The sequence below is a fragment of the Chiloscyllium plagiosum genome, chromosome 26 (assembly GCF_004010195.1).
Source record: "Chiloscyllium plagiosum isolate BGI_BamShark_2017 chromosome 26, ASM401019v2, whole genome shotgun sequence".
In the NCBI taxonomy this organism is placed as follows: Eukaryota; Metazoa; Chordata; class Chondrichthyes; order Orectolobiformes; family Hemiscylliidae; genus Chiloscyllium; species Chiloscyllium plagiosum.
Window position 1 is genome coordinate 18,720,898 of NC_057735.1, and position 18,951 is coordinate 18,739,848.

The 18,951-nt window shown below is 39.0% G+C and overlaps 1 protein-coding gene across 10 annotated transcripts in view; it reads left to right on the plus strand.

Moving 5' to 3' along the window:
* LOC122563171 (sushi, von Willebrand factor type A, EGF and pentraxin domain-containing protein 1-like) overlaps window positions 1-18,951 on the plus strand; it is a 123,658-nt gene that overhangs the window by 76,767 nt on the left and 27,940 nt on the right. For 9 of the 10 annotated variants that reach the window (XR_006315504.1, XM_043716673.1, XM_043716665.1 and 6 more), the window contains 13 exons: window positions 1,240-1,313; window positions 2,748-2,847; window positions 3,443-3,516; window positions 6,415-6,511; window positions 6,903-6,976; window positions 8,842-8,938; window positions 9,560-9,633; window positions 10,344-10,440; window positions 11,049-11,122; window positions 11,603-11,699; window positions 12,217-12,290; window positions 16,515-16,611; window positions 17,481-17,554. Coding sequence is in view for 9 of the 10 variants with exons in the window: in XM_043716673.1 (XP_043572608.1) it covers window positions 1,240-1,313; window positions 2,748-2,847; window positions 3,443-3,516; window positions 6,415-6,511; window positions 6,903-6,976; window positions 8,842-8,938; window positions 9,560-9,633; window positions 10,344-10,440; window positions 11,049-11,122; window positions 11,603-11,699; window positions 12,217-12,290; window positions 16,515-16,611; window positions 17,481-17,554 (1,103 nt within the window). In the remaining variant the exon portion in view is untranslated. The remainder of the gene's footprint in view (window positions 1-1,239; window positions 1,314-2,747; window positions 2,848-3,442; window positions 3,517-6,414; window positions 6,512-6,902; window positions 6,977-8,841; window positions 8,939-9,559; window positions 9,634-10,343; window positions 10,441-11,048; window positions 11,123-11,602; window positions 11,700-12,216; window positions 12,291-16,514; window positions 16,612-17,480; window positions 17,555-18,951) is intronic. The other variant, XM_043716669.1, reaches the window with a different exon arrangement.

The window sequence follows — 18,951 nt, forward strand, 5'->3', positions numbered from 1 at the left end:
AATAAAGCAATAGAGTTAAATGTTCAGCATTGCAGTCCTTCTGGAGCAGAGCAAGAGAGAAAAAAAAAATGAATGGAGCAGACAGGTCCACTCTGGGCTTCACTGTGCTGGGCGGCACCTCCAGGTCAGGTGCTGGGCTTGAAGAAGCCATTTAGTATGGTTTCCTTTATTGGTCAGAGCATTGAATATAGGAGTTGGGAGGTCATGTTGCTGTTGTACAGCACATTAGTTAGGCCACTTTTGGAATATTGCGTGCAGTTCTGGTCTCCTTCCCATTAAAAGGATGTTCTGAAACTTGAAAGGGTTCAGAAAAAATCTGAAGAAGGGCTTATGCCCGAAACGTCGATTCTACTGTTCCTTGGATGCTGCCTGACCTGCTGCGCTTTTCCAGCAACACATTTTCAGCTCTGATCTCCAGCATCTGCAGTCCTCACTTTCTCCTCAGAAAAAATCTACAAGGATGTTGCCAGGTTTGGAGGATTTGAGCTATAGGGAGAGGCTGAATAGGCTGAGGCTGTTTTCCCTGAAGCATCGGAGGCTGAAGGGTGACCTTTATAGAGGTTTATAAACATGAAGGACATGGATAGGATAAATAGACAAAGTCTTTTCCCTAGGGTAAGCAAGTCCAGAACTAGAGGGTATAGGTTCAGGGTGAGACGGGAAAGATAAGGGGCAACGTTTTCATGCAGAGAGTGGTACAAGTATGGAATGAGCTGCCAGAGGAAATGGTGGAGGCTGATACAATTGCAGCCTTTAAAGGGCATCTAGATAGGTATATGAATAGGAAGGGTTTAGTGGGATATGGGCCAAGTGCTAGCAAATGAGACTAGATTAGGTTAAGATATCTGGTCGGCATGGACGAATTGGACTGAAGGGTCTGTTTCCGTACTGTACATCTCTATGACTTTATGACCTCCAGGCTGAAAGCTTGTGCTGGGCTTCACCTTAGTTCTGGGAGTCCCTCGGGTCCATGGTGGTCCTCACATCAAGTCTCAGCTGTGCCAATGTTTTGTATGTGCACTGTACGTCTGAGGTGTTTTTAAAACAGAAACACAACTACATTTGATTCATATTTCATTGTTCTGTTAACCTAGTGCAATGTTTAAGTTATTTTTGTTTGTTAATTGTTGAGCAGATATTTCGTTAATGAGCCGCTGAACTCCCAACATATACTGCCCAGTTACACATTTTTCCATTAATCTTTGTGTCTGATGATCATGGTTTACCATTTGTTTCTAGATACAAAATTAGTGGTAGAGATTATCGACAGTGTACAGCTGATGGTTGGGATGGTGAGGTTCCATCCTGTGAACGTAAGTTATATTTTTCTATTTTGTAAAATCACTGAGGTGTATGCACCCTCCCCTACCAAAATGATTAAGTCAGGTCCAACGAGTCATCATGGCTCATGCCCAAATTTTCTTCATTACACTAGATTGACATCCTTCAGCTTAGAATGCTTTCTTTGAATCATAACAAAAATATATTCATTGCTTTTTGATTCACATTGCATATGAAAAGAACATTGCAGGCACACTGAGGAATGACCAATTATCAAATCATTCATTTTCTGCCAGAAGAATATATTTTTCTACCTGAGTACCATGTTCATTTGGAGTTAGGAATTCAGTTTCGATGGGTGATAGAAAGTTTAAGTGATGCTCATTTTAGGTGCATTTTGAAATTAATCATTTTGGCCCATGGAAATTGAAGGTACAGAAAATGATCCAAGCATGCTAATTATCCCTGTTTACTACATTGTACAGAGGGTAGGGGTCTGAATTGTCACTGCCTTATCTGGTGTCAGCCAGATTTGAGGGTTGCTGTAAGCATATCTGTGGTTTGCCATCAGGTGAATCTGTGGATTGTTGTCAGTTGTGTAAAAAGAAAGGGGGAGTATTATCATCTGGTGGGGATTGTTGCTGTCAGCCACTCCCATGGATTCCCAATGTTGGGATCAGAGGATTTCATTGGTCTGGCCTGGGCCATAGTGTCTGTGTTGGGTGGTGGGGGGGAAATGCAGATGGCTATAAGGTTGAGTTGAACAGTTTCAGCGCAATTATCCCTGAGTCCATGAGATGTTAGTTGTGCCACTGGGATTGAATGGGATGTGTATGGCACTCCCTTGACTCTCGAAGGCATTCCAGCAAATACTGCAGCCTTGTCATGATGTTCCCTCATACTCAGGCACTCAGTACCTAGTCACAGGGACCCACATTAAGGAAGGGAGCCCATTGAAAGCCACTTCAAGGCCCTGCCTTGTGACTCACTGCACACAACTCTCTGGTGATTGACTCCACACATGCCCCATCCCAATCCACATTCATATCACTGATGTCCTAGGATTTAGTGGAGATTCTTTTGCTGGGTCCTGGAACATGAATGGCAGCTGCCACCAGTTATCATGTCATTTTAAGCAATGGAATGCTGCTTATCACTGGCTCAAGAAGCAGGATATCAAAAATGTATGATGTTGAATTACTGCTGAAGATTGGTGCAGGTCCATTCATAGTGCTGTTGCAAACAGACATTGGCTAGTTTTTCTGAGGTTTTACAGTTCAAGAAAAAATGTTGATTTTGTATTGCCATATCTCTGAAAGTTGTATTCCAAATTTGAGATACCTGATATTGTTGTCAATTTCATTATGATATTCATGTTTCAGGGAAAAATGATATTTCAGGGAAAAATGCTGTTGTAGAGTTTAGAGTTTTGTTTCTAGCTTTTCTCATTTATATTTTCTGTGCAGCAATAACCTGCGGTAACCCTGGGGAGATTCTGAATGGACATTATAGAATGATATCAAATGAGACTGTTGGAAATAAAGTATTTTTTTATTGTGACTTTGGGTGAGTATTCAGATGATAAATTACTGAGAAGATTTTGTTGAAATTCTATTATTTTAATGCTACAATTATGCCAAATTCAGACTGATATCTTTTGTGAATGACATTTCTGACAATGACTGAGCATGTGAAATGTGATTGATATCTTCCAGTTTAGAATTGAGAATTTTTTAAATAATTGCTATGCTGATCAAAGTCAGTGGTGTTAGAGCTTACATTGCAGTACTAATGCACAGTTATAAATGCTGAATGTAGTAATGACCCCTAGATCCATAATCGGAGATCAACACCAGACATCAGAGTCAGTTGGTTTCTCAACTGTTTAAATAGTAAAACAGCTGTAAAGTGAGCTAGAGGTATCCTGTGCACTGTAATTTATGTTGAGTCTAAGCAGCCCTATTTATTTAGCAAAGACACACTGTATTTAATTCTTTTATTCATCTGCAGACCTAGTCCCATTTTTGAAAAGATGTTTTGAAGTTTATTTTGATTTAGAATGATTTAATTGGCTTTGGACCTTTTAATCTAGTCAGTGAACAAATATCGTCCAAATGACCTCCAGTTTATTGACCCAAGTGGCTTGCTTCTCTTTTTCTAGATTCAAGAGAGTGGGTAGAGATTATCGACAGTGTACAGCTCAGGGTTGGGATGGTGATGTCCCATTCTGTGAACGTAAGTTATGTTTCCTTGTTTTGTGAGGTGACTGATTTGTTGGTCAGTGCAAAATGATTGCCCCGCTCTGGAATTGTTGTGTAGTATTGGTGGTGTGCAAGCTTTCTTCCCTTAAGTAGCTTGGCATCTGTAGCTTGGAAATCTGGTTTCCTGGCATGGGAAAATACATCTATTCAATGCTTTAATCCACATTGCAAATTAAAGTACATGGTGTACGAAATGAGAAATGACCACTCAACAAATTAATCCTGCTCCTTCTTAAGACTTTAATGTTTTGCCCCAGCACAAATGATAGTGTTGGAGCAAGGAGTTTAGTTTTGGTGTGAATTGAGAAGTTGGAAGCTGCTAATGTTAGTGGAGCTCAAGCTGACAGGCAGTGGTCATTGCATCATAGAGCTGTACAGCATGGAATTAGATGCTTCGATCCAACTCGTCCATGCTGACCAGACATCTTAAATTAATCTATTCCCATTTGCCAGGATTTGGGCCATATTCCTCAAAGGCCTTCCTAATCATAGACCCATCTAGATGCCTTATAGATGTCATAATTATACCAGCCTCCAGCACTTCCACTGCCAGTTCATTCTATACACGCACCACCCTCCACATGAAAAAATTGTTCCTTAGTTCCCTTTTAAGTCTTTCCTGTCTCAACTTAAATATATGCCCTCTAGTTCTGGACTCCCCTATCCTGGGGAAAACACCTTGGCTATAACTTCGGCAAGGTCACCCCTCAGCCTCCATCGCTCCAGGGAAAATAGCCCCAGTCTATTCAGACTCTCCCTATAGCTCGAACCCTCCAATCTCAGCAACATCTTTGTACATATTTTCTGAACCCTTTCAAGTTTCACAACATCCTTCCTATAGAAGGAAGGGCGGCACGGTGGCACAGTGGTTAGCACAGCTGCCTCACAGCGTCAGAGACCCGGGTTCAATTCCCGCCTCAGGCGACTGACTGTGTGGAATTTGCACGTTCTCCCCGTGTCTGCGTGGGTTTCCTCCATGTGCTCCGGTTTCCTCCACAGTCCAAAGATGTGCAGGTCAGGTGAATTTGCTATGCTAAATTGCCCGTAGTGTTAGGTAAGGGGTAAATGTAGGGGTATGGGTGGGTTACGCTTCGGCGGGTCAGTGTGGACTTGTTGGGCCAAAGGGCCTGTTTCCACACTGTAATCTAATCTAAATCTAAACAGCAGGGAGACCAGAACTGAACGCAGCATTCCAAATGTGGCTGAACCAAAATCCTATACAGTGACAACATGACCTTCCACCTCCTATACTCAATGCACCGACCAATAAAAGCAAGCATACCAAACGCCTCCTACGTTATCCTGTCTACGTGCGGCTCCACCTTCAGGGAACAATGCACTTGCACTCCAAGATCTTTTTGTTTAGGAACACTCCCTGGACCTTACCATTAAGTATACAAGTCCTGTCGTGATTTTTCTTTGCAAAGTGCAGCACTTCACATTGATCTAAAGTAAACTCCATCTGCCAGTCCTCGGCCCATTGGCCCATCTGATCGCGATTCTATTGTACTCTGAGCTAACCTTCTTGGCTATCCACTAGACTTCCAGTTTTGGTGTCATCTGAAACTTACCAACCACATCTCTTATGTTCACACCCAAATCATTTATATAAATGACGAAAAGCAATGGACTCAGCACCTATCTTTGTAGCACACTGCTGGTCACAGGCCTCCAGTCTGAACAGCAAAATTCCACCACCGCCATCTCTCTTGGACCTTTGAGCCAGTTCTGTATCCAAATGGCAAGTTCTTTCTGTATTCCATGTGAGTCTACTTATAAGGAAACATATTAAAAACCTTACTGAAGATCATATAGGTCACGTCCACTGCTCTGCCCTCATCAATCCTCTTCATTACTTCTTCGAATAACTCACACAAGTTAGTGTGACATGATTTAGCAAGTTCAGAGCGATGTTGACTTTCCCTAATCAGTCCTTGCCTTTCCAAATACATGCAATTCCTGTCCCTCAGGATTCCGGCCAACAACTTGCCCACCACTGATGTCAGGCCACCTATCTACAGTTCCCTGTCTTTTCCTTACCACCTTTCTTAAATAGTAGCATCATGTTAGCCAACTTCCAGTCTTCTGGCATCTCACCTGTGGATATCAATGATGCAAATACTTGTCTGGGCAGTGGGGAATTGAGAAAAAGCAAGTAGAAGCCAAAGACAAAGTGTAATCAATTTTCCCTGTCCATTTTATTTATCTTCCATTCTTGTTTAAATATCAGATTGTGACTTTACCCAACTGAATTAATTGCCTCATGGCTACAAATGAGAAAGTTGCATTAATTTACATTTGAGTCAAAATAACAGATTTACTGAGGGAACATAAGTAAAAATGGTGTAAGATTGGGTCGTTCCCGTGCTGAGGCAAAACAGGTAATACTGTGGAAGTGGAAATAAATGATCTTTTGGATGAACTAGAATCTTAGAAGTTATTTCCTCATTTTTGCATTCCCATACCCTTGAAATAATGGAGACTATTGAATTAACAGTTTTGAATCTATTTTATAATGCTGCAGTAGTTTTCAGTGACTAACGTACATAGACTCATATATATCTCTGCTTCTCAATGTCTCCTTATCTGTCACCATTTAGTTAGTAAGTGAAGATTAATGCTGATCAATACTAGAGCTATTGAAGCAAAGGGACCCATTGTTTTGAGGAAATGTGGACTCAGCAGAAGTCATCCAATTGTGTTCTAACTTTGAAAATAAATGTTCCAAATTAGAGTAGCTTGCATTGTGGACAGGTTTTGTTGCAGCTACTCATCTTCATGCTTAGTATCTGTGAGTTGAAATGAAAGAAGCTGTTGGAGTGTTTGGAGGTTTAGTACATTCCAATCTTTTCTCATTTTATTTTGTGTACAGCAATAACCTGTGGTAGCCCTGGTGAGATATTGAATGGATATTATAATGTGCCAAATAAGACAGTTGGAAGCAAAGTTATTTTTTATTGTGACATTGGGTGAGTATTGAGTATACAAATCATTGATGGAGTATATTATTTCAATGATGTAATGAAGACCATTTATATGTCTGTCATCTCTTGTTCTTCACATTTATGATCATATCTGTTCATGTTATCACAGAATAAGCCTGATTCTTTCATTGTTTGATTGACTTCAATTGACTTCAAAAGAAATTTAAAATACGATATGACTTGGCAAAACTTTAATGCTAAAGTTTAATTTGGTAAAATGTTTGCCTTTCGACTGCTTGATTTTTTGAAACACATTATTAGTATTTTAATAGATTTTTCTTCTTTGAACCTTGGAATTCATGCCTGGTCAGTATACTGTAATACTTTGCTAATTATCCTGATGATGTTTGACAATGGGTGATTTTATTTTTACTAGATTCACAATGCTGGGTAACAATCATCGGAAATGTACAACTGAGGGTTGGGATGGTGAAGTTCCATCCTGTGAACGTAAGTTCTACTACATTCTTTAGTAAAGTGACAAACTGATATCTCTGTAAAATAATCAAGCCACTCTCAATACACTGCTGGGGCTTTGATTCAATTCCATGTTTTCTTCCTTGTATTTGTCCATCGTGGAGTTCTATCATTATGGAATAGGAAGGCACAGCTGATAAATGATTTTATTAAACAGTGCATGTTAAGAGAACTGAAGTGTGATTTGAGAAATGGTCATTAGCCAAACCAGTTTGTTTTGCTAAGGAATATACTTGCCTGCCCTCATGAAAAATTAATGTTGAAGCATAGAGTTGGATTTTGATGTGGGTTTCGTTGTTTAGGAGGTCTTTACAGTAACTGCAAAGCACATAATTGGAAATTCAAGAAGTGAAAATGACATTTAAAGGAAAAGTGCAGACAATATTAATGGTGTATAATGAAATTAGATTCATACTCCATTATCTTCATTTTCCATTTCCAACTTATGGTGCAACAAGAATAGTATCTGCATCTTTTGGAATTAGTTGTGTTAGTGCTGCACATGCTTCCATTCTGTTACAATGGGTTCTTAGATTGCTATTAAGTCCAATGTGTGATTTTCAAATTCTGCTACATTTGAAGCAGGCAGTGTTTGAATGGTCAGGTAAATGAGTTATTGGGGAGTTGAGTACTTTCACAGAGATCTCAACATTCCCACTGTTGTTTCTGTTTCTATGTTCAATGTTTCTTCGAATGAATCTTCCCCATTTGTTGAGTCACAAGTGATATGAAGGTGTGGGTGTATGATACCTTTAAGAGAGTAAAAACTAGCAGTGACAGCACCAAGTGTTCTCAATAAGACACAATATAACATGTGCTCCAGCTGCTGGGGTAGCTGGTTGCCGAGAAATGACAAAACATATTCGAATTAGGCCAATCAGTTCAAATTATACCCCGAAAAATACCAAATTCCAATAAAGTTTGAATTCAGTATATTGACAATCTTAAATGCCAATGCCAGAATCTGATGCTTTAGGGTATAAGATGGGGAAAATTGAACAGTTGGGAGGAGAACTGCCATGAGACCAACAGCTGTAGACTGCTAGTCAGAACTGTCTGCGAGGTACCTGTCTATAGAAGTAGTTTGCACAGAGAAAAAGCTCAACACTGACCTGGAGAGTCAATCTACCAACAAAGATGAAGAGAAGATTCGACAGCTGGCTGGTTTAAAAATTTGAATTTTCCTGTAAATCATAATCGGGAGTTTTATTGGACTAATGTTTTAGGACGGAAGGTAACAGATAGGTTAGAGTAAGGAATTGTAAATAGTTGTTAGTTAATTATCCTCTTTATATTTTATGAAATAAAGTTGTTAATTTTTACTTTAAATAGTTCTTGGCCACTTGAATTTTTACAGGTTACTGCATGGGATAAATCTTTTCTGTGTTGCTGGTTTTAAATTAATCAGGGTGGTTTACCCATGTCATAACACAAGTTAGGGACTGTCAAGAGGTGATGGGTGATGCTGAAATCCTCAGATGCTTTGAGCACAATCTTAAAACATATTTGTTCTCCACCTGAGCGACTCCTGTCATGAATGATTTCCAAGGAGAGCAGTTGGTTCAGGAGTCTGATATAAGAATGACATGTCCTATACATCAATTGTGTGATTAAAACCTTGATACTGGTCAAGTCCCTACAATTAAAATATTGTATTCTATTGACCATTTCAAAAACTTATGGAAATTGGATTCTAAACTTCAAATAATTTGCTTTATTAAGTAATCGCATTGTTGTATAGTATCTTTCATCTGCAAGATCAATTGCAATGACAGAATTATTGGAGATGTTAGAGTTTTGTAAAATTCCTACCTACTTCATTTTCAATTTCTGTGTAGCAATAAACTGTGGTAACCCTGGTGAAATTCAGAATGGATATTACATAGCCTCAAATGACACAGCTGGAAATAAAGTGACCTTTCATTGTGATGTTGGGTGAGTATGTGCTCAGTGAAATGATGAATAATTTTGCTGAAATGTTGCTATTATAGTATATCATCACTCAATTTTTTTGTGATTATACTATTTTTCATTTGCATTCCTGGCAAGTGTTTACCATGTGAGTATGAGTCAGGCTTTCAATTCAATGCCAAGCAGGGTATTTGTTTTTAAAATGTCTTTATGCACATCAAGATCAGGGATGCTGCTGCATGGATTTGAAATGATTATAGACAGATAGAAATGTTATATATGTTGGTGATGCCTAGATCCATACACCAAGATCAATACTAAATGACTTTTTATCTGTTGTATCCCTCAAAATGCTTAGCTTATATTGTAATTAGTGTCATGGTGAGCTGCCACATAGAGTTCCTCCTGTGATTTATGTTTTAGATGATATCTGATCGGCATCATTTATAGCTACAGTGCAATACCATTTGATTACAAATTAATTTTTTTGCTAAGCTATTCTCACATTGCTTTTTAATGTATAACATTTGTTGATAGCTGAACATAAGGTTATTCTATGGACCTTTAACTTCTTATCAGGTCTGCAAGTTGTACAATTTTCCAAATTACCATTCCGATGCATTGATTCTCTTCCCCTTTTCTTAGATACAAGATGGTAGGCGGAGACTATCGACAATGTACAGCTGAGGGATGGGTTGGGAATGTTCCATCTTGTGAACGTAAGTCAGATTTCCCTCTTTTGTAAAGTAATGTTCTTGCTTGTAGCAATTCATCGAGCTGTTGTCAATGAGTTATCCTATAATGTTGGTTGACGTCCAAGTATTCTTTGCTCCAGCATTTTGCCAACCTCTGTCTTGCATTTTATACATTTCCAGGGACCACTGCCCTGGCCCTGTCTCCTGTGTTCGCCATGCAGCAGAGATGTCTTTCTTGGGACTTGGAGCATTAATATCAGCAGTCTCCATTCATAATGTCATAAGATACTGGTAGTGCTGCCAGCAATGGAGAGCCACCTCTGGCTTTAATAGCATGAAAGGCCCACATTTGCCACCTGTGCCTGAGGCCCCTTAAATCAAATTGGGCTCTCTGCATGTGGATGTGATGTGGGCTTTCCATTGGTTCATCCATTGATGTTGCGGACCTCTTTCCTAAGAGTAAATCTGACCATGTTGTTTTTGGATTTCTTGTCGTGATTCATGATGTTAAACACAGAGACTAGTTTCAGTCAAGAATAGAGAATTAGAGGAAATCTTGTATTAGAAATGCAAGAATTCAGAAAATGAATACCAAATTTATAGAAATGTCATTGTCTGCAATTGTGTACTATTACATCTTCATGAAAAATATCTGTGACTTACAATGATAAATTATTTCTGGGCTTTGGGTTCTTATAACATTTCTAACTTTTCATGTTTTGTTTCCTTTATAGCAATAAACTGTGGTAACCCAGGTTCACTTCCAAATGGATATTATAAAGCATCAAATTGGACAGTTGGAAGTAATATTACCTTTTATTGTGACATTGGGTGAGTATTCAAAATATGTTGAGTAATTTTAATTGTTCTTTGCTTTATTGTAAATTTATGATTTAGATGATTTCAAATGATCAAATCTTCATCATTTTTCTGATGAAATCTTTTCATGTTAACAGTGAGGGTGGCTTTTGTTCCACCAGCAATGTTTTAGTGTTCCACCAGCAATGTAAAAAAAAATCAATTGTACTGATCAAGGCATGGGACAATAGTGGTGCAATAGAAATATTAATGCACAGATGGAACAGTTCATTTGATAAATTTCATAATCTGATTTCAAAAGTGGTGTTCATATCTGCTGGATCTTCAAAAGTTTTAAACTACTGTATACCAGATGTCAGTGCAAAGTGAGCTTAATTCTTCAATGTTTCTCCTGTGCCCTGTACTCAATATCGTGTTCAAGGAGCAATTTTAGTTTAAGCTACACTGCAACAGCATTTCATTCATTTTGAATGTTCTACAGTTTTGTATTGTTTTTATAAGTAGTTTGTTAAATAATGTTTACTCTGTGAAACTTCGATTTTTTTACCTTGTCAGTGCACTGGCACACTTTTTCAGTGACTTTTCATGTCTGATCAAAAGTGGCTCTGTTTTTCTTGTAGATACAAAATTATTGGCAGAAATTATCGACAATGTACAACTGAGGGTTGGGACGGCGAGATTCCATCATGTGAATGTAAGTGATATTTCCCTGTTTTGTAAAGTAACTGACCTGCGTGTCTGTACAAAATGTCTGAGCCATTTCCAATTAACAATTGTATTCCATGGTTCAGGTTTTGGATCTAGCAAACATCCCTGGAATACCTTACAGTATCAACAGCTTCAACAGCAACCACACCTCATTTTATGGCTGATAATAGAACATGCCAGCCTATGTCATAAGTGGATGGTTTGCTAACAATTTGACTTGGGATTGCCGGTGAAAACTGATGCAATTCTATTTTGTTGTTTTGTAGACAGATAGTGTCCTGTTATTGTGAGATAAAGCAGATTACGAGCAAATCTTGCCATTTTATTGCTGGAATAATGAAAACTGAATTCTTGAGGGTGTGTGGAGTTTCATTGCATTCATATTCTTGTGTATTAAATGAAAGAAGCTGATGGAGGTTTTGGAGTTTTGTAATGCTTCTATCTTCTCATTGTATTTTCTGTGCAGCAATAACCTGTGGTCACCCTGGAGCGATTCTGAATGGACATTATAAGGTTCTAAATGAAACAATTCCAAATAAAGTTATTTTTTATTGTGACTTTGAGTGAGTATTCTGTAAATAAATTACTGAACAAATATTAGTGATCGACACTGTTGCTTTAATTCTATAATTTTGAGAACTTCAGATAGCCATCTCTCAGGCATGACATTTGTGATGATAACTCAGCATCAGTGCTCTACACATTTTATGATGTTTCTATGTTATTGTTGTTGGAATAGCTATACTATTGCAATGAAAGAAATACTGAATATATTAATGATCCCTGGATACATTATCTGAGATCAACATTGGACATTTGTATCTGCTAGTTCTTCATAGTACAGACCTTTGTATTGTAAATGAGCCTTAAAGAGAGATAGAGTTATCAGTATAACTTATATATGGTCAGAGTATAACTTTTCTTTATCAAATCAAATTGATGCATCTGCAGACCTAGTCCCCTGTTTTATGTTTTATGAAATTATTGCTATTTTGATGCATTCATTTCTCTTTGATCCTTTGGAAGTCTAACTTGATCAGAGTACTAGAATTGCCAAATGGTTTGTTTCTCTTTTTCTAGATACAAGATGGTGGGTGGAGCTTATCGGCAATGTACAGCTGAGGGATGGGATGGTGATGTCCCAACCTGTGAACGTAAGTTATGTATAACTGTTTTGTGAAGTGACTGCTTTGGTTTTCAATATCAAAAAAGCTGACTTCAATGTATTACCCCCTAGTGTTAGTTGACGTACAAATTGTCTTCCTGACAATATTTTGACATCCTTCAGCTTGGAATTCTGATTTCTTGTAATGGGAGGAAATACCTATTCAACACTTTATTCAGCGTTGTATTTTAATGGAGCGCAATTTGAAAAATGAGAAGTAGACGTTCGTTAAATAAATTGTGCTCTGTGCAGATTTTTATTCACCTGTCTAAGTCCATACGGTAGTGTGATGAGACACTCTTTTGAATATTACTGGAGCTTGAGTTGACACCAAGTGGTGTTTATGTCATGGGTGATCCACAGCAAGGAAATGGAGGAAGATAAAGGAAAAGTCAAGTTGACGTTAATAATCCATACTTTAATTATATCAAAATTTCAGAGTTGAAATGAGAGTGATAACTCTTGAGATCAAGGCTGCATTTGACTGAATGTGGCATCAAAAGTGGAATCAGTGGTTATCAGGGGGCAAACTCTCTGGTAGTTGATGACATACCTGATACAAAGGAAAATGGTTGAGATTGTTGGAGGTTAGTCATCTCAGCTCCAGGACATCTCTGCAGGTGTTCCTCCGGGTAGAATCCTAGGCCAAACCTGCACCACTGCTTCATCAGTGACCTACCCTCCATTGTAAGATCAGAAGTGGGGATGTTCATCAATGATTGCACAATGTTCAACATCATTCATGCCTCCTCAGATACTGAAGCAGTCCGTGTCCAAATGCAACAAGATCAGGACAATATTCAGGCTAGGGCTGACAAGTGGTAAGTAGCATTCACGCCATAAAAATGCCAGTCTATGATCATTACCAATAAGAAATGAATCTAACCACCATTCCTTGACATCCAATAGTGTTACTATCTCTGAAGCCCCCACTATCAACATCCTGGGAGTTATCATTGACCAGAAACTCAAATGGATTCCCCACATAAATGGAACCGTTACAAGAGCAGGTCAGAGGATAGGAACACTGTGGTGAGTGACTTTTTCTCCTGCCTCCCAAAAGCATGTTTACCATCTACAAGGCACAAGTCAGGAGTGTAATAGAATACACTCCACTTGCCTCGAGGAGTGCAGCTCCATCAACACTCAAGAAACTTGACACCATCCAGGACAAAGAAGCCCACTTGATTGGCACTGCATCCACAAGTATTCACTCGTTTCACCACTGATGCTCAGTAGCAACTGTGTGTACTACCTACAAGATGCACTGCAGAAATTCCCCAAAGATCTTCAGACAGCACCTCCAAATCCATGATTACTTTCATCTAGAAGAATAAAGGCAGCAGATATATGGGAGTACTACCATCTTCAAGTTCCCTCCCAAGCCAGTCACCATCCTGACTTAGAAATATATCGCTGTTCCTTACTGTCACTGGGTCAAACTCCTGGAATTCCCTCCCAAAGGGCATTGTGCATCAACCTACAGCAGGTGAACTCCAGCAGTTCAAGAAGGCAGCTCAGCACCACCTTCTCAATGCAATTAGGGGCGGAAAACAAATGCTGACCAGCCAATGATGCCCAAACCAAAATGAATAAATTTTAAAAAACTATTCTCTTCCTCTTCCATTCAAAATTAATTGTATAATGTGGCTGTGCCTGGCAGATTTAGTTTTCTTAGTGATCTTATATTGTTGCTTTAGTTGGTGCTTGTGTGAAAGGAATAGATGCTGAAGAAGTGACAAGAATGGTGAATGACCATAGTCATGTGGAGGCAAAGCAGATAATGCTGTGGAAATGGATATCCATGATCCTTCAGGTGAATAAGAGAGACATGAGAGTCTGAACCACAATTCAAGAAATGAGAGAGAGAGCGAGAGAGAGAATTGTGAACTGTGAGCCAGTTAGTCTAACATTAGTTATTGGGGGAAATGCTGTAAAATTTATGAACTTTTTTGAAAATTTCAATAACACATTTAGAAAAATACAATATGATCAAAGCAAATCAGCATAGTTTTATTTAAAGGAAGTGTTGTGTGGCAAATCTATTAGCTATTTTGAGGTTATAACTATTGGGGTAGATTCTGGACTGCCAGTCAATGCAGAACACATGAATTTCCACAAGATATTTATTAGGATGCCACATGTAAGGTTCATAAGCAATATAAAGATTCACAGAGTTGTTTCTTGGTTTAAAAAATTCTAACGGACTTGTAACTCAGGACCAGATATTCTGATGGTCAGAATCAATGGAGCAATGTAGACTAGAGTTGCAAATTGGGAACATGTGGAATCCAGAGACTGCTGACTGTGGGAATTGCAAAGAAATTGACCTTTCGATGGACAAATCTCTTGCATCTGGAATATTCTGAAAGAATGCATTCAAGTCAAAGAATTCTGCAAATGCTGCCTTACCTCAACGTAATTACCCAGGAGCATAGGTGGCATGGTAGCTCAGTGGTTAGCACTGCTGCCTCACAGCGCCGGAGTCTCAGGTTCGATTCTAGCCTTGGGCGACTGTCTGTGTGGAGTTTCCTCCGGGTACTCTGGTTTCTTCCACATTCCAAAAATGTGCAGGTCAGGTGAACTGGCCATGCTAAATTGTCTGTAGTTGTTAGGTGCATTAGTCAGAGGGGGGTGGGTTACTCTTCAAAGGGTCGGTGTGGACTTGTTGGGCTAAAGGGCCTGTGTCCACACTGTAGGGAATTTAATCTAATCTAATTGAGAGAACTAAAACCTGAGTCTAACTCCAGGATAAATACGAATCTAACCTCACAACTGAACCCCAGGTTATACCCCTTTGCCCCCTGTGCTGACACTCTCAGTGCTCCTGAAAACCACTCCCTGACCAGACCCAATTTTCAACCACCAACTCACCTCTTTTCATACATGGCATTCTGGAACCAACACCATCCACGCTGCTTACATTGCCGAGGCTGACCCCTCCAGATCACAACCAGCCTGACCCTGCCTTTGGTTTACAAGCCTTGCTCCATACCAACTTGAGACTGCCGCCCCACCTCATACCCAACAAACAAGACTTCTGGCCTGATATTTACCAGACAAGCTAAACATCCACCAGAGATCTGAACCAAATATCCAACATGGGACGGATGGGGCATGTTGGTGAGGGAGGGTTGTTCGCTGTCAAGGTGCAATTGTTAGGTGGACATTCACACTGACCAATGAAATGCCAACAGTAGGATAACGAATAACCACCCACACACTCTTCAGACTTCACATCATCTACTGCCATGATAAGGCTGCATAGAACAGAACTCGAATGTCTTCTAATTTTCATAATTTTTTTGTAGAGGGACTCTTAAATATTTTTGTCCTCCATGGCTACTAATCCCAAGCATTTAGTTTTTATATGGATACGTAACATTGGCTGGAATTTAATAGATCCCAGGAAAATGTGAATGGGTGTGGGGGTATTATTCTCCAGTGAATGCTTCCTACTCCAGACACCTGCGTTCTACGATCCAACATAGATCCTCAGGCTGGGCATTGGAACATTCATAGGAGTAGCCACTGCTCCTGGTAGATATGCTGCCAATGGAAATCTGCCATTCTCTATCTGGCTGCTTGTGGGCAGGGAAACTTCTACACTCAAGGAGTTGGTCACATGGAAGGGCCCAAGTTAGCCAAAGAAAGTCTTAGATCAAATTAGGCCTATTCCATGGAATTGATGAGAGGTTCAGAATAGTTCACCCATGTATGTAATGAGTTGCCAGAGGAAGTGGTGGAGGCTGGTACAATTGCAACATTTAAGAGGCATTTAGATGGGTATATGAATAGGAAGGGTTTGGAGGGATATGGGCCGGGTGCTGGCAGGTGGGACTAGATTGGGTTGGGATATCTGATCGGCATGGACAGGTTGGACTGAAGGGTCTGTTTCCATGCTGTACATCTCTATGATTCTATGACTCTATAACTGATGCTGAAGATTCTGTTTATAGAATGAAATCAGTCCATTATGTTCGTGTATTGCTGTTGAGGATTGGTGTTGTTTATTAGTGTCCAGATAGTGTGAGGGACTGTAGATAATACCATAAAAACTGGAAAATAAATTCCAAATTTAAGGTAACTTGATAATCTGAACAGTTATGTAATTGTATATTTCATCTTCATGTTAACAATCTGTGAAAAAAACTGATTGGGATTTTGGATTTTTCTGATATTGCTGCCCCTTCTCATTTTATTTTCTGTATAGCAATAAACTGTGGAAACCCTGGTTCAATTCTGCATGGATATTACAAAGCATCAAAATGGACAGTTGGAAGTAATGCTACTTTTTATTGTGACATTGGGTGAGTCTTCAGGATATAACACACTGAATGATTTTAATGAAGCACTGTGCTATTGTAAAGTAGTAATTGAGACAGTGTTGGATGACCTCATTTATTGCATTTCTCATGGAAGCTCTTCATATTAACTCTTAATGAGGCTTCCTTCCTATGGGTTCAAACATCAAGTTAAACAAAACCATTGGTAATGATCAAAGTGGAAATTGTTAGTGTTGGAATTTTAATTTTAATGTGAAAATAGAACTGTTAGATCTAGGAACATCCATAAGCCAGGCCACAAACCAAATGTCCCTTGATGATGTTTCTACAAAATGTCTAACTTATGTTAGAGTCAGCAGGACATTGAATTAGAATTAGAATTAGGTTTTATTGTCACATCTACTCAAGTACAGAGATACAGGAGTACACTGAAAAGTGTACAAAGTTGCCATTTCGGGTGCCAACTTTGGTACAAAAATGCTTAGGTGCAAAATCTTAGGTATAAGTTAGAAAAATATAGGAATAATATTAAAAGTTAGCATTATAATCTTTCTAAAGCAGAGAAAGAGAGAAATAGAATAAAAGCAGATAGGTCTGCACGGGGGTTCACCTTGAGGTCATGAGTTGTTAGTGGGCCTCATTCCGAGTCCGCGCTGTGTTAATGTTTTGCATTTGCACTGTACTTTTATGAAGTTTTTTTTAACCAGAAATGCAGCTGCATTTGATTCCTATTTCATTGTTCTGTTACCCTAGAGCAATGTTTGATTTATTTTTCTTTGTTGACAGTTGAATAGATTTTTTTTCATGATCCTCAGAACTCCTACATAGATAATGACACTTTTTTTCAGTTAATCTTCATGTCAGATGACTGGTGGCTTGCCATTTTTTTTTAGATACAAAATAATTGGCAGAAATTATCGACAGTGCACAGCTGATGGTTGGGATGGTATGGTTCCATCCTGTGAAGGTAAGTTATGTTTCCTTTTTATATTTCTCTATTTTGTAAAGTGACTGGGTTGCATGTCTGAAAAAAAATGATTGAATTAGTTACAGTGAGTCATCATGGCTCATGACCAAATTTTTTTTCTTACACTGTTTTGACATTCTTAAGCCTAGATTTATTTCTTTGAATCAGAGAAAAAAAAAGTATTCATTGCTTTTCCATTCACATTACATTTGGAAAAATCATTGCAGGTATACTAAGCAATGATCAGTTATCAAATCGCCCCTACTCTTTCCAGAAGAATATATTTTTCTACCTGATCACCATGTTAATTTGGAGTAAAAACTGGATTTCGGTGGGTGAAGGAAAACTTAGGAGGTACTCATTTTAGTTGCATTTGGAATTAGCAATTTGGGTCCATAGAAATTAAAGGCACAGGAAATTATCCAATCGATGCTAATTATCCATGTTTAAATTATACAGAGGGTGGGGGTCTGAATTGTCATTCCTTTGTCAGATTTGAGTATTGTGGGGCACATCTAGGGTTTGCCATCAGGGGACTCTACGGATTGTTGTCAGCTGTATCTGGGGAAAGGAGGGAGTGTTAACAGCTGGGCCCAGGGGTCAGTCTTTTCAGCCATCCCCATGAATTCTCAATTGTGGAATTGGAGAATTTCATTGGTCTGGGCCGGGCAAAGGTGTCTGCTGTGGGATGGTGGGGGTCAAAGCAGAAGACTGATAGAGTTGTGGACTGAAAAACTTGAGAGCAATTATTCCTGAGCCCATCAGATGTAATTTGAGCCTCAGAGATTGAAAGGGACGTGTGTGACTCTCCCTTGACTCAAATGCTGCAGTCTTGTTATGACATTCCCTCATTGTCAGCCACACAATGGCCAGTCATGGGGCCCAGTGTAAGAAGGGAAGCCCATTGAAAGCAGTTTCAATGCCCTTCCTTGTGACACACTGCACACAATTCTCTAGTGACTAATCCCACACATCACCGTTCCAACCCCTATTCACATCATGGTGTCCTCAGATTCAAATGAGATCCTTTTTCTGGGTCCTGGTGCATGAATGGCAGCAGCCATCAATTATAGAGACACTTCCAGCAATGTTCTGCTGCTTAGAATTAGCTCAACAAAATGGATATGTAATATATATAATGATGATTTGCTGTTGAAGATTGGTGCAGGTCTGTTTATATTGCTTTGCAGATGGACAGCAGCTTGTTATTCTGAGGTTTTACAGATCAAAAAAATGTTTTCATTTTATATTACCATATTCCTGAAAATTGAATTTATAATTTGGGATAACCGGATTTTGTTGTCAATGTCATTGTGCTATTCATGTTTGTGTTAAATATTTCAGTGAAAGATTTTGTTGTTGAGTATGGAGTTTTGTTTCAAGCTAATAAGTCAGAG